At 36.0% G+C, this 15809-nt stretch overlaps 1 protein-coding gene across 3 annotated transcripts in view; it reads right to left on the bottom strand.

The window, feature by feature from the left end:
* Window positions 1–532: 532 nt before the first annotated feature.
* USP12 (ubiquitin specific peptidase 12) overlaps window positions 533–15809 on the bottom strand; it is an 84110-nt gene continuing 68833 nt past the window's right edge. For all 3 annotated transcript variants that reach the window (XM_045566752.1, XM_045566754.1, XM_045566753.1), the window contains 3 exons: window positions 8978–9175; window positions 4844–4922; window positions 533–3761 (listed from right to left, as the gene is read on the bottom strand). In XM_045566752.1, the coding sequence (XP_045422708.1) occupies window positions 3660–3761; window positions 4844–4922; window positions 8978–9175 (379 nt within the window). In that variant the 3' untranslated portion in view covers window positions 533–3659. The remainder of the gene's footprint in view (window positions 3762–4843; window positions 4923–8977; window positions 9176–15809) is intronic.

Here is a 15809-nt window from a genome sequence, read left to right as displayed (position 1 = left end):
TAGGTTCACAGCAGGTGTATAAGGTGATCTTAGAATATTTTATCACAGAGGGCAGGAAAGATACCACAGTCAACTAGGATCATGAGCAAAGAAGGGAAACTTGCCATTCGATAACGGTGACAACCACAATGGACTGAAGACATTAAATACGTTTGAATCCATGAGTTTATAACGTTAATACTGATGGAGGCAATGATAAAATTAATAAACTAGTTTTTGACATTTTAAAAAAAAGGTACTTACCATCTAAGATCCTATGTTTCTAAATTTAAAAATTTAAACTTTGGATTTTTCAAAAGACATGCTACCACATAAAGATAAATGCAAGCTATGGACTAAACACAGGCACATGGAAAGTGCTGTTCTACACGCACGCAATGCCGCTCTGGGGGAAATCTCTTTTGTTATCTCCTTGGATAACAAAAATAATCACTTGAGCAAAAGTAGTAACACAATTTCCAAAGTGTCTACTTCTAATTTGCAAAACATTTTAGGCAAAAAGGGAAAAGAAACACACTTAAAAACCCACAAGCACAAATAAACCAACTTTAATAGATATTATTTTGTATTTATATAGCGCCTTCTTCAAGAACCTTAAATGCTTTACAGACATTATCTCTAATTAATCCCCACAACAACCCTGTGAGGTAGGTATTACTCCCATTTTACAAGACAGGGAGACTGAAGCACAGAGAGGTTAAGTGACTTGCCCAAGGTCACACAGTTAAGTTCACTGAAGAGCCAGGACCTGAGCGCTTTAGCCTCCCGGCTCCCAGCCAAATACCTCATGAGAGAACCTTTAATAAAAAGTATCTTTAAAGAAAGTATCAAGAGTAGTATGTTATGAAAATGAGGTCCTTCTACTGCCATCGAGGAAAGAAAAAAACCCCATACTGATGGTTAGAGGCCACAAGACCCATATAGTACACTTCCTTCTTTCCCCTTTTCCCCAAAGCCTCCTGGTTCCCGTCTTAAATAATCTTCCAAAGGTAAAGTTTCCAAGACAGAAGCCACGTGGCTTAGAAGTGGGACTTAATTTAGAATATTTACTTTTAGTCACGATAATTTATAGAAATTTTTATTCCAATATACAAAATATGGGACAGTCATCCCAACAAACATATACATAGTTACATAGCAATCAGCCGCCATCTACAACTTACACCTGCCCCTCACTTAGTCACAGTCAACCAGCACACAACCTCACAATGCTTGCTGTATGGGTCACTTTGCTTACTTACTATACCTGTATTTTTTTATCCCAAACCCTGACCCTATATGTTTTAAAAGTATACTGAGTTTCTGATAAGCTTCAAAACATTTTACTTAGATCCAGCTGCACTAAGAGTAAAAAGTAAATTTAAAACCATCACCCCACAGTCCCTCCCCTGACAAATCATACTATAAGTACAGTGTATATGTGAACAGAGTGTGCAACTACCATGGAACTCAATACAAATGCTAGAACTTGCTTTAATATGAAATTGAACTTGGCTTTTACTGCATGGTTTTTTTAAATGCAAAAATACAAAAAACACAACATAGTATTTCAATCCTGTACCTTTATGCAAATGACTTCATCTATCTTTCTTAAACATGCCGTGGTCTAGCTGATGTTAATTAAAACTGACTCAGCTTCACTTTACTCTTTTTCTCTGTACTGAAAGCTGAAAAAATGCAGCTTTAAATTCCAAAACAATTTGGTTTAAGCCTTCAAAATAAAAAAGTGTACATCCACCTCTACTGCTCTGACTTTGCCCACATTCTTGGTTGGGATTCTCTGTGCAGTGTTGGTAGACCAGGCAGGCTATGTATAATTTGTACAAAACAACTCCAGCCACGGTAAGGCTTCAGAAACTGAATCTTAAAAAGCAATTTGTCAAAATATTTTTGATATTTAGTACAAATACTAAATACCATAATTTTCTCCCAGCACATCTGTTTAAGCAGCCCAGGTAGCTAAATGACCCTGTTAAAGATCTGTTTATGAAATGAATAGGTGAAGTCATTTCCTGAGCTAAAAGATACAGATAAAAATGTTAATAATAGCAGCAGACAAAAAATATTCCTTTTTGTTGTTTGTTTTCCATAGTTAACAGTTTTAGCAAAATAACAGAATATTTTAAAAAATTACTGCCTCAAAAAGAGTTTGATAGAGAACATCAAAGGCCTGATTGCTACTATTTTGAATATAATTTTCAATTATTTCTGCAAGTTACATTTGGCCACTGTCAGATAACTTACTGGCGCGTGGAAAAATGTCAATTGCAATGGTTTACATACATTTTACATTAAATATATTACTTCTTAAAACCCCAAACAGAATGAAGTCTTAAATACAAATTTTAATTTCTGAATACTCTTCCAGTAAGATTTCTAAAGGCTAGGGGGGCAAAAAGACTTGTTTTTTGTATTACTGGTCTACTTCATTAAAATTTAATCTTCAAAGGGGTTTTTAGCTTGCTATCCAGGTTGCTAGGATTATGACGACCATATTGCTTTTTTCCAGAGTAAAAAATGACATTTGAAAATAACATAACTGCTATGACATATATTTTCCAAGCATGGCCTCCACTTAAAATTTTGAATACTTAAGAATTCTAAAGATTGGTATATCACCACTGCATCAGAATTTCTTTTATTATTCCAACTACTACAGGGAACTTTTTGATAGTTTTTTATTTTACTGAAATTAAAGCTCAATACATAACTGACTTATAAACTACAGTAAAAGGACAAATATTTAGCCAGAGATATCAGTTCCTCCTGAAAAAGAATATTTACCTCCTCTCATTGCAATTTTTCAAGGTATCTTACCAATTTTAGATAGAATTTAAAATTCACCTTAAAAATAGAACAAACAAAAGGACTAGTTAAACTGACATAAACTAATAAAAATATGCTCAAATTTACTGACAGAATCATGGGCACTTCATACAATACTTAGACTCTACCAGTTTTAAGTAAAATAAATAAGGAAAAAGTTATAATTACAAAGCCAGTCTTTCCCCTTGGGGAAACAAAAAGCCACTTTTGACCAATTGTTCCCTACATATACATATACTGTATATTATTATAAGCTTCTTCAGAGAAGCAAAACATATTTGTCTTCCTGACACTGGATTATCTAGCATCTGTTAGTTTTTTACATCAGGAAGGCAACTGCAAGTGTTGGGCCCAAAAGTATTTCTGGTTTACTCTTGAAAAGACCACTGAATATGCTTTTATACATGACTGAACACAGACGAATTTATGCAGTGTGTTCAATATCACCTCCTTAAATTATCAACATAAGCTAGCACACATTCCAATTCCTTCTACTGCACCCCCAAGGCATTCAAATCATTATTGGTGCAATTAATAAAGAGAAAATGCGTGTCAATAACTGGAAGGCTGTTTTACAAGAGGAGCTGGTATCTCTGCTTTCACCTCCTTGTCATATGGAACCGCACAGACAGCATGATACCTGAGCAAATAAATCGACTACCATGATCGGAAGGGCTTGTTCATCCATCGTCTTTGCTTCATTGTGTGCAAAGTGTGCTACTGCCCCCTGAGCTTCCTGCATTTCTCTTTTCTTGAAAAAACAGTGCTTGATCCTTTCTAAAATAACCAGAGAAGAAATGAGGCAGAAAGTATCTCTTCATCGTGATTCCCCCTCAGTCCCGAGACTGGTAGAAAAGGATGTAACCAGACTCAGAGTTCTTGGAGATGTCTGATGTCAACCCGTAGAATTCTTCAATAGCTTGTGCATCTATTTTCTGTGGGGCAAAATGTAAGCATCAGTACATAAATGAGCTCTGCACAACCAGAACGGCTTAAATCAAAACGACAACAATACCAAGAATTGGCGAGAATGTGAGGCAAAATGAACTCTCATGGATGGCTGGTAGGAATGTAAAATGAAACAGACAATTTAGAAATGTTTGGCAGGATTTTCTGAAGCTGAACAAAACTACAGATCCAGCAATTCTACTTCTCTGTATAGGTTGAACTATATGAAACCACTAGTTGACAACCATTTGGGACCTACAAAATGCAATTTCCAATGGTCCAACTTGATATACACCCAAGAAAAATGAGCCTACATACATGTCTAGCAACAGAAACACAGGATGATCAAGGCATTTTTATTCACAGTAGTCAATACTTGACAAAAAGTCAAATCTTTAACTTGGTATATTCATACAATAGAAAATTACAAAGCAATGAAAAAGAACTATTATTATTACTACAGGTAACAAGAATGAATCTCACAAACATACTGGTAAGTAAAAAAAGCGAGACACAAAATAAATTATATGAGTCCACTTATATTCAAGCATAGGCAAAATTAATCAAAGTGATAAAAGTCCAAATGCAGGATGGAGGGTAGAGGTGAGGAGAACTGAGGGTACCAGCAGGGGGAACAAGCAGCCTGTCGGGTGGTGCAAATGCACTACACCTTCATCTGGACGGTAGTTACCAGGGTGAGTATGTGTGTGCGTTGGGGTGGGGAGGTGTATACATGTGTAAAAATTCAGGCTGTTTAAGATTTATGTACTTGACTATATGTATGTTTTTACTATATAGCTCAATTAAGTCTTTTTCTAAATAACAAACTCTGTTGAAAGCTTTCCCTTGTTTTATTCTAGTTGTGTAAGTGTTAGTTGGCCACTCAGGTGCTGGGCTTGCACGTGAGGGAGTGAGAAGTAGGAATCAGACTACTAGCTATTAAAGACCCAGACATCTGTCTAATGTTCATCACTAATCATATATGAATGAGAAACCATGAGAAAAAAAATGAAGAGCAACATACACACATAGCCTTAAAGAAAAATAAGAAATTAAGAAAACTACTTACTTCTACAATGTCGTCATCGAACAACAACCAAAAATCATGACTCTTAACTATTGCAATATAATGGCCTCGATTGGGACCACTAAAACAAAGAAACAAAAAGAGAAATGTTAATTTTATATAATGTTTCTTAATATTACTCTTTCATGTCCTAAATTTCATGTTTTATAGAGTAAAGAAACTGAAACAGATAAAAATACTCCTTGCCTATTCTTTCCAAAAAAAGATAAAGCTACACTTTATCTTTTTTTATTTGATTAGGCATTCAATTTTAAAGTGAAATAATTAGTACTTTAACTGTGAGAGATATAACCAGTATTCCATTTATATAAAGCTATGCTACTGAAATTTTTTATTGTTTTTATAATAATTTTCAAACTTGCTTCTATAGAAGGAATAAATTTTTCTAGCTTTTTTGGAAGGGTAGTTGAGTTAAACTACAAAATGATGCACATAGAATTATTTCTTTCTTTCCTCTCTCTTTCTTTCTTTCAAGACAGAGTATAATTCTGCTGCCTGGGCTAAAGTGCAGTGGCATCATCATAGCTCACTGCAACCTCAAACTCACGGGCTCAGGGAACTCTCCTGCCTCAGCCTCCCGAGTAGCTGGGACTACAGGTGCACACCAACACGCCCGGCCAATTTTTCTATTTTTTGTAGAGATGGGGTCTCGCTCTTGCTGAGGCTGATCTCTCAAACTCCTGGCCTCAAGCAATCCTGCTGCCTCGACTCCCAAAGTGCTAGGATTATAGGCATGAACCACCACACCCAGCACCATATAGAATTATTTCTAAATCTCATTCCCTTGACAATTGTTTTTCTCCTTGAAGAAAGATCCAACATGATGCTTGTAATAGGCAAAGATATCAAATCCATGGTTCTGAAATCAATCCTGAACTTCATAAACATCTTTAAAAGTAAATGACCTTTGCTCAGTGGTAAGTTATTAGTGCTATTGTTAAGTGCCTAATTCTTAACACCATTATAACTATTATTATGACTGCCTCTGCATGTCATTTTAAGCAAATCTCAAAGACAAAAATCTAAATATGCATAAAAATAAAGAAGGCCTTATTTCTTTTAAAAGAAATTCTTTCATTTATAAAAGAACACAGCAAAGATTTTAACCTCTCCCAGTTTAAGTACGATTCAATATAAAGGCTTATATATAATTTTTTAGTTAAATTGTAATTCTGTAATTGATATAGAATTTGAAATTATTTTCAACACAAATTATTCTCTATGGTGAACACTATTTTAAAAGTAGCAACCAAGGATTAGAATAAGCTACCTCCTACAATGCCTCATGTTTCTCAGATCCTTTGATCCTGTAGGTGAGACAAATATCTTAGCTGACAGTATGACAAAAACAAGTGTACTTTTTTTACTACAGAGGATGACACTGCAAAACTTTTTTTTAATGAAAGCATAAGAAAATAAAATGATAGAACAAAGTCTATGTTCTACATTTCTTTAGGATTCACCTAAAGGGTCTTATGTTTGATGGAGAGAGGTTAGGAAATGAGAAAAAAATATTAAGGGGTGAAATAAAAATCACAAAAAGGTTGAGGAAAACAGGGTGGAAGGGAAGGAGGTGGGTGGTTTGAGGACTGGAAAAAGGTAACTTTTTCTTTTGGCAAAGAGCTAGTATGAAGAACGGTAGACAGAAGTTAATTTCACAAACTCATACTGATCTGAGAGATGAGGGGCCAAGGCTAATAAGTGCACACCCAAGGAAGTTGTTAGGGATTTGCATTCTGAACTCCAATGTGAGCAAAACACTGTGCTGGTTGCTGTGGAGATGAGAGAGACACCAACAACGTCCTGCCCTGAAGACACTTCAGTACAGTAGATAACTACTCCAAAAGCACAATCCAAGGCAGAATACGATATAAAAGTGCAGCCACAAGGAAAGACTTCACCCAGTGAAGAGAGGAGGTGGAAGGGAGAGGGCTGAGGAATCAGGAAAGGTGGAGTCAGGGCCCCATTGGGTTTAAAGGCTAACAGGTGATCAGTCAGCAAACACGTGCTGGAAATCCGTATGTGCCAGTCACTGGGGTAGAGAATGAGTAAGTTGACACCTACTTGCTCATGGCACTGACGTGCTAAAAATGAGAGTTCTCAACAGTTGAAGGATGCAGGTAAATGTAAGCCCTCCATACTCTGATATGAAACATATCTACAAATACGTCTGATGGAAGACTATTTAAAAATATTATTTGCCTTTTATCAATGAGCATATTATTTCCTGTTTTCATAAGGAAAACAGACATACAATCTGATAAATATAATAGTAAGGCAGTAAGTTAGGGCTAGCAATGAGCAGCTAGCATTTATGTGAATACGGAACAGCACCGCAGGGAGACTGAGGCTGGACAGAAGAGCATGAGAAAGACTTCCAGAGAGGAGGGACAGGAAGGCATGAGGCAATGACAGTAAGATGCAAAGAAAAGTAAGGAACCGGGGTGGGGGCAGGGTCCCAACCAGGAATGAATTCCCACTGAAAATAGACAGCCAGAGTTCTGAGGAAAGTCAATAAGCATCTCCATGCAATTTCCTGCAGCAATTCCGACAGAGGGGACTCGACAGAGAGGACTCGAAGAGTTGACAAGAGAAGTGAGAACATGCTTTAAATTTAAATAACTGGTGCTCACGTTGGGAGGAGAAGCAAGTGAAGCCAAGGAAAGGGTTAAAGAGGTAGAGACTGGCTGCTATGGGGGAAAAGGTAGGGGCTATTTAAAAGGAGACAGGAGAAGGGAGGGGGCCAGGCTGTGATCTGAATCAGGAATCTCAGAGCTTAAGATCTTTGAGCAGAAGAATCCCAAAAGATATACCATAATTTTAGTAGAGTAAGACTGTCACTAAATTTGAAGAGGCTAAAGAATGGTACAATTAGGGTGTTAGAGGGCAATGTTGTTATTATATTTTTGTTACTAAAACAGTAGCAGTAGTTAAGTGATTTACATTTCCCTTTGAATACTAACAATGCAAGGAGGTGGTTATTATTATTTACATTTTCTGGAAGAGAAAACTGAAGATTTTTCAGAAAGCTATGTATTAAGTCACACTGTCCACAAATGGCAGAAATGCTACTGCGACCTGGGTCTCTCTGACTCTTAAAACCTCTGGTCTGAATCACCACGTCAGGGTTCTCTAAGCGATCTAATACTGTTTGACTCCCTTCAGATGTCATTGCCCTTACTTTAGAGGCAGAATGCTCCAAAAGTGGAAAAGAAAGATTCCTGCTGAGGACAGACGACGGGGAGTCCAGACTGGCCCAGGCAGTGGCGGAGAGGACAGGATGACATTACAGAGCACCTACTCCCTCCCAGCTGTCCCTGCATTTTCTGAGAGCTGGGAGCAGAGCTAAAGATGAGAAAGCTGAGATTCTTTTATTTGGATACAACATGCTGTTAGTACAAGCTTTCTAAAACCAAGGGAAAGAAGATGATCGCCCTGTTTTAAAATCTTTAAAGGAATTCTAAGCAGTCAATGAAGATTGTAAGTTACAAATATAACTTTTGATTATATGATGTTCTTTTAGTTTGAGAATTTTTTGTCACTTTATAAATTAACATACATATATATGTTCATACAGAGGAGACATGTATACCGTGTTGGAAAAGAGGATGAGAATGAGACAGCCACTAAACTGGCTAATTAGAAATGATAAATACACATACCAGTAAAATCAGAAAACTAATCTTTACAGATTATTTTCAAAGCCATTGCAAAGCTTTTCACCGCCAATAATATAATGAACATATCCAATTAACCTAAGAAATGATTTATTTTGCAAAATTTATTTAGGCAGCATTTTAACCAACCCTGCCCCCCAACACACACACACAAAGGAAAAGAAAAACTAACAGACCTTAAAGTTTTAGGAAATCAGATAGTACTCTTAGAGTTAATATTTAAATGATAACAGTAAAAATTGAGGCAACAATATTTTAATATATAAAAATTTTGAGGAAAAAAATGATAAAATACATATTTAAAAAATCCACTTTGAAATAAACTTGAGGATAAAGAATTTCTAAGAGCTCTACAAGTGAATCACTCGTGAACACCCTGAAAGTGCACTGCTCTGCTAACCTAGAAATTTCACTACTATGTCCCCAGACTTGCAATTACCTTCCACAGTGAACCACAACAGCAACAAGGTCATACATTCTGTCTGGATTGGTTGCATCGCCTGAAGTGTTAAATAGACGAAGTTCTAAAGGAAAAACTACCCGGTAAGAAAGTTTTGTATATCGATGAAGCTGATCCATATATTTAAATCTCTTCAGGTGTAGAGCTAGAATCATGGGCAGTTTTTTAACTTTCATCCTATTAAAAATAAAGATGAAAACAAAATTTTACAAAAGACATCTACCACGTCCCTGAATTATCAAACCTTATGATATCCAATTAACAGATAGTTAATAGTCAGCTTTAATACCCCCGTTACTGCCCAGTTTTGCATATTTCTACCAATTATTTTTATATGGCAAAGCAACATTCTGAACATCTGAGGACCACCCTCCCCCAATTACCTCACAGCACATAACAAGACGCAGCATTCGATATGGCTCCAAAACAGAAGGAACTGTGTTTTCAAACACAGATCCCTTACAATAAGGCTAAATGCATGTGATGCCCACGAGTGGTGGAGGAAAAATGGGTTTCTTGAAGCTGCCACTTCCTTTGGACCTGAGTGTAGACTGAAATCTGTTTGTTCTATCAATCTATGTAATGCAAGAACAGACTGATAATAGGAGACCAACATAAGAAAAGCACTAAAGACCACTTAACTAAGGGTGTTTGCCAGAGGTAAGAAATAACTCTCTATTAAGAATGGTGACTACATATATCCTGGGAAGGGACCAAAATAACCTGGAAACTTAGGAGTGAAGTTTTTAATTGTAAAACACAGGCAGTTCATGTTCTAAATAATCTTTATTAGGTCCTTAAATATTTCTCCCTGAGATTGCCTTTGCACTCCTACTTCACCTAAAATAGTCTATTCTTCTTTTGAAGGATCAGCTCAAATGTCACACCCTCTGGCACAAATAACTGCTCTCTTCAATCCCCCATCAGCACCTTACAGGTTCATTTTATATATGTCAAGCTTATTACTTGGTAAAAAAAAAAAAAATTAGGTGATTATGGGTCTTTTCTTCTAAGCTCTGAACTCTTAGCAAGTAGAAACCATTTCCTTCATTTTTATTTCTCCACTAGTATAGCAACATGCCTGGCATATGACAGACACTTGCCAAGTGTTGCAGAACTAAAGTTTACATGGGTACAATGAAACAAAATATGTTTCATAATTAAAAAAAATAAAATATACTAAGCCACTGCCTCTAAAAAGGTAAAAAAAATGTCATTTTATAGCATTATACTAAATCTGCATTGCATTCCACAGATCTTAAATGTGGCAGGTAGTTTATCATTCCCAAAATATTTACTATTCAATTAACTTGGGCTTTGAAAAACATTAACTGAAGAAAAGGTAAACACCTAGTCATTCCTGGAAAGCAATCCAGCAATACAAATTAAAAGCCTTTATGACCAGTAATCCTATTTCTAGAAATATAAATTAAATGTACTATCTCAAATACATCACCTATGAGAAAACTCTACTTGTAGAGTTATTTTACATTGACTATGCCTTCAGGGATCATTTCTATAGTTCAGAAAATCCTAACAACTCAACAGTAAATGTTGAAATAAATTACAATACAAACATATCAGTATTATACAACTTAAAACAATGCTGATGAAAGTTTCTAAGTGGCATGAGAAAATACTTATAAGTAAAAAAGTCAAGATGTTATACATCTTATACATCATTATACATACAATTCAACTATTAAACATCAGATCTTTAATTAAACCCATGTAGCACTGCTAAAACAAAAATCTTTATAAAACAAGGTATCCTTTGAAAATTTCCAGTGGAGCATAAATGTAAAAGAATAATTTTCTCAGTATAAAACAAGTATCAGTACTAGATGGCAGTCAGTCAGGTTAAGAAGAGGAAAGAGAATGGACATGGCAAAAATGTGCTTTTAGAAATTAACAAGGGGTGGGAGTGCAGAGTCTAAATGGAGAAAAGAGAAAACAAATCTACATAACAGAGGATAAAATATGTTTGATCAAATATAACACATGAAGAATAGGGATCCTAGCAGGCAGAGTTCCTCCAAGAGGAGAACTCTTGGCTACCATAGAGAAATAAATGCCCATGGAAATAAACATAAGACTGTCAAACAAAAATATGTGCGGAGCCATATTTTAATGACGATAAAAGACTAGTTTATAAAATTTCCCACATAGTGAAGTGTTTCCAGAAGAAAAAGAGAAAACTGCTTGCACATACATGTAAGGAAAATGAAATTCATTATGTATATTTGGCAGCAGAAGGAAGAAAAAAGTAGTTGATTTCCTGATCAAAATACTGATTCCAACAATACACCAAAGAAGTTACAGGATTCTGGTTTTCCTTCCATTCACACTTGTATAGAAAGATTACATTAGGGAGCTCTTGATCATTGCTGTTCTACTATTCCAACAATATTGGACCAGTGGAAACAAATGGGCAAGGTAAAGAGGCTGGATACATGGGTCCCGGATAAATTAAACAGGCATCAGAAGGTCTGGGAGCTTGCCTTTCTTTGCTGTCACGAAATAAAGGTGAACAATTTCTACACTGTATTGTTACCTGTGATGAAAACCAGATACTTTTTGACAATCAGAAGCATTCAGCACAATGGTTGGATAAAGGTGAAGTGTCAAAACAGTCTAAACTGAAAATTCATCAAAAAAAGCTGATGATACCTGTCTGGTGGCCCAGTGCTGGTATTATCCAGTCCAGCCTCAGGAAACCTGGTCAATCAATTACAGTGGATGTCTACTACAACCAATCGGATGAAATGATGAGAATGCTTGAGATTAAGCAGCCGAGATTGGTCAACAGAGACAGGCCAATCCTCTTGCAAGACAACACTCAACCTGCTCAAACTATAGGTTGTCACACAAACAATGCTGCTCAAACTACAGAGGCTGGACTTGGAAACTCTCTGTCATCCACTGTATTCATCAGACCTCCCACCAACTTGACTACCACTTCTTCCAGGCTTTGGATCACTTCTTACAAGGAAAAATACTCAATTCTCAACAAGCTGTGAAAAACGCCTTTTGCAATTTCACTGCCACTCACTCTCTAGGCTTCTTCGCTGCTGGCATAAAAAAGCTACTATTAAGATGGCAAAACTGTGTTGATAGTTTAGGTGCACACTTTGATTAATTATACTGCTTCTTGTTTGAGATATAATGAACTACAGTTTTGATTAGAAATCAGACATTTCATATTTAATAATCTAATATATACAGCTCAATAGGCATGCTATATAAAAGGAGTCTATGTACAAACAAATTCTGGAAAAGGTTAAAAAAAAGTTAATTTCTTCTATGAGTCTTCTTAGAGTCTACAATATAAAGCATAAATATCTAAGAGAAAATTTTATTATACAGCAAATTTATTTGCTCATGGAATATTTATTTTGTGGCACATTATTACCATTTCCAGAAATCATTCTTCACTGTTCCTAGATTCACTCTTTTATGAAGTGTTTTTATATTAATGCAAACATGGATATATGAGTCACAAACATCAAGTACATATTTTTACTGTGGTTAAAAAAATAAAATTTATAATTGTAATCATCTAAGTGTACAATAAGGTAGTTAACTATATGAACATTATTGTACAACATATCTCTAGAATTTTTTCATCTTCCCAAACTGAAACTCTGTACCCATTGAACAACTATCCCCATTAACCTAACCCTCCCTCCAGCCCCTGCGACCATCACTCTACTTTGTGTTTCTAAAAGTTTGACTATTGTAGATAGCACATGTAAGTGGAATCATGCACTATTTGTGTTTTTTGACTGGCTTATTTCACTTAACATAATTTCTTCAAAATTCATGCATGCTGTGCATATGACAGGATTTCCTTCTGTTTAAAGGATGAATAATATTCCACTGAATGCATATACTACATTTTCTTTATCCATTCACCTGTCAACAGACACTTGAGGTGCTTCCACCTCTTGGCATCGTGAATAATGCTGCAATGAACATAGGTGTGCAAACATCTCTTCAAGATCCTTGCTTTCAATTCTTTTGGATACATACCCAAAAGCAGGAATACTGAATCATATGATAATTCTCTTTTTAATATTTTAAGGAACCTTCATACTGTTTTCCACAGCAGCTGCACCATTTTACATTCCTGCCAATGGTATACAAGGCTTCAAATTTTTCCATATGCTTGCCAACACTTCTTATTTTGCTTTTCTGATAATGGTCACCCTAATAGATATGAGGTGATATCTCATGTGGTTTTGATTTGCATTTCTCTAATGATTAGTGCTGTTGAGCATTTTTTCATATGCATGTTGGCCATCTGTATATCTTCTATGGAGAATGTCTATTAGAGTCTTCTGCCCATTTTTAAACTGAATAATTATTTTGTTTTTGTTGAGTTGTAACAGTTCTTTATATTTCTGGATATTAACCTTTTATAAGATAATAGTGTGCCAATACTTTCTACTGTTCCATAGGCTGCCTTTTCACTCTGCTGTTTCCTTTGCTTTGCAGAAGTTTTTAAGTCTGATGCAGTCCTGTCTGTTTTTGTTTTTGTTGCCCATGCTTTTGAATCTCCAAGAAATCACTGCCTAATTCAGTGTCATGAGGCTTTTCTTCTATGGGTTTCATAGTTTCAGGTTTTACTTTTAGGTCTTTAATCCATTTTCAGCTAATTTTTGTACATGATGTTAGGTAAGGGTCCAACGTTATTCTTTTGCATGTGAATATTCAGTTTTCCCAACATCGTTTGTTGAAGAGATTACACTTTCCCCATTGTGTACTCTTGGCACCACTGAAGATCAGTTGACTATGTCTGTGTGGGTTTATTTCTGGGCTCTCTATTTTGTCCCACTGGTCTATATGTGTTTAGGCTAGTACTATACCATTTTAATTGCTGTAGTTTTGTAATATATTTTGAAATCAAGAACCTCCAGCTTTGTTCTTCTTTCTGGAGGTTGCATTGTCCCTTGGAGTCTTTCATGGTTCCATATGAATTTTAGGATTTTTTTTTTTAATTTCTGCAAAAAATGCCACTGAGATTTTGACAGGGATTGCACTAAATTTGTAGATTGCTTTGGGAAGTATGGACATTTTATTTTATTTTATTTTATTTTATTTTTTTGTGAGACCAGAGTGTCACTTTGTTGCCCTGGCTAGAGTGAGTGCCGTGGTGTCAGCCTAGTGCACAGCAACCTCAAACTCCTGGGCTTAAGCGATACTACTGCCTCAGCCTCCCGAGTAGCTGGGACTACAGGCATGCGCCACCATGCCCGGCTAATATTTTTCTATATATATTTTAGTTGGCCAGCTAATTTATTTCTATTTTTAGTAGAGACAGGGTCTCACTCTTGCTCAGGCTGGTCTCGAACTCCTGACCTCAAGCAATCCACCCGCCTCGGCCTCCCAGAGTGCTAGGATTACAGGCGTGAGCCACCGCGCCTGGCCGACATTTTAACATTAAGTCTTCCAATGTATGAACACAGGATGTCTTTCCATTTATTTGTATCTTCTTTAATGTCTTTCAGTAGTGTTTATTAGTTTTCAGTGTACACGTCTTTCACCTCGTTGGTTGAATTTATTCTTAAGTATTTTATTGCTTTTGATGCTATTATAATAAACAGGATGTTTTCTTAATTTTCTTTTAGGATCAGTTAATTCTTGGCGTATAGAAATGCAACTGATTTTTGTGTGATTTTGTATCCTGAAACTTTGCTGAATATGTTTATTAGTTCTAACAGTTTGTGTGTGGAATCTATAGGGTTTTCTAAATATAAGATCATGCCATCTGTGAAAGGAGATAATTTTACTTCTTTCTTTTCAATTTGGATAGATGCCTTTTATTTCATTTTCTTGCCTAATTACTCCAAGACTTTCAGTAGTATGTTGAATAGAAGTGGTGAGAGTGAGCATCCTTGATTTGTTCCTGATCTTAGGAGAAGCAGCTTTCAGTTTTTCACTGCTGAGTATGACATTTGCTGTGGGCTTTTCATAAATGACCTTTATTATGTTGAGGTAATTTCCTTCCATTCCTAGTTTGCTGAGTGTTTTTATCACAAAAGTGTGTTGAATTTTATCAAATGCTTTTTTGCATTCACTGAGATGATCATTGGGTTTTGCCCTTCATCCAGATTGAAACCTTTTAAAATCAAATTGTTTTTTGTTTTCTTAGGAAGTACTATGGTCTGTATATTCAATATAAGCTTATTCTGTTATTCTGAGATTAGAAACTAAAGACTTTTAAAGATGGTAGGAACCTTAGAAGTGGATTAATCCAAATGAGGCTGAAAGAGAGTAAATGACTTACCCAATATCACACAGTAAATTATCAGAGGGTTCACACTAGATCCTAGTGAGAAATAATTTCTGCACAATTGTCTTTTCAGGAACTCATGCACAATGTAGCCTACAAAAACACGCTAAAAAATGTCCAAAAATACATGGATATGGGGGGGTGTATATATACACAAAAGTGTTCATCAAAGCACTGTTTATAAAAGTGAAAGAAGAAACCTAAACTGTTTGGTTTAGAGAATTGGTATATACACGGTATGTCTATACAAAAAATTACTATGCAGCACCTCCTGAGAATGATGTAAAAATATATTTTCATTGACACGGCCATGATTTATTAAGCGAAAAAACTGCAAAACTGTACACAAAATTTGACCCACTTCAGGGATTATGTGTGTACATATACACAAACTTAAAATAACAGGCTGGGTGCGGTGGCTCATGCCTGTAATCCTAGCACTCTGGGAGGCCGAGGCGGGAGAATTGCTCAAGGTCAGGAGTTCGAGACCAGCCTGAGCAAGAGTAAGACCCCATC

Source organism: Lemur catta, chromosome 13 (assembly GCF_020740605.2).
Source record: "Lemur catta isolate mLemCat1 chromosome 13, mLemCat1.pri, whole genome shotgun sequence".
Lineage (NCBI taxonomy): Eukaryota > Metazoa > Chordata > Mammalia > Primates > Lemuridae > Lemur > Lemur catta.
The sequence above is the reverse complement of the archived record's forward strand: the minus strand, read 5'-3'. Positions and strand labels throughout refer to the sequence as shown.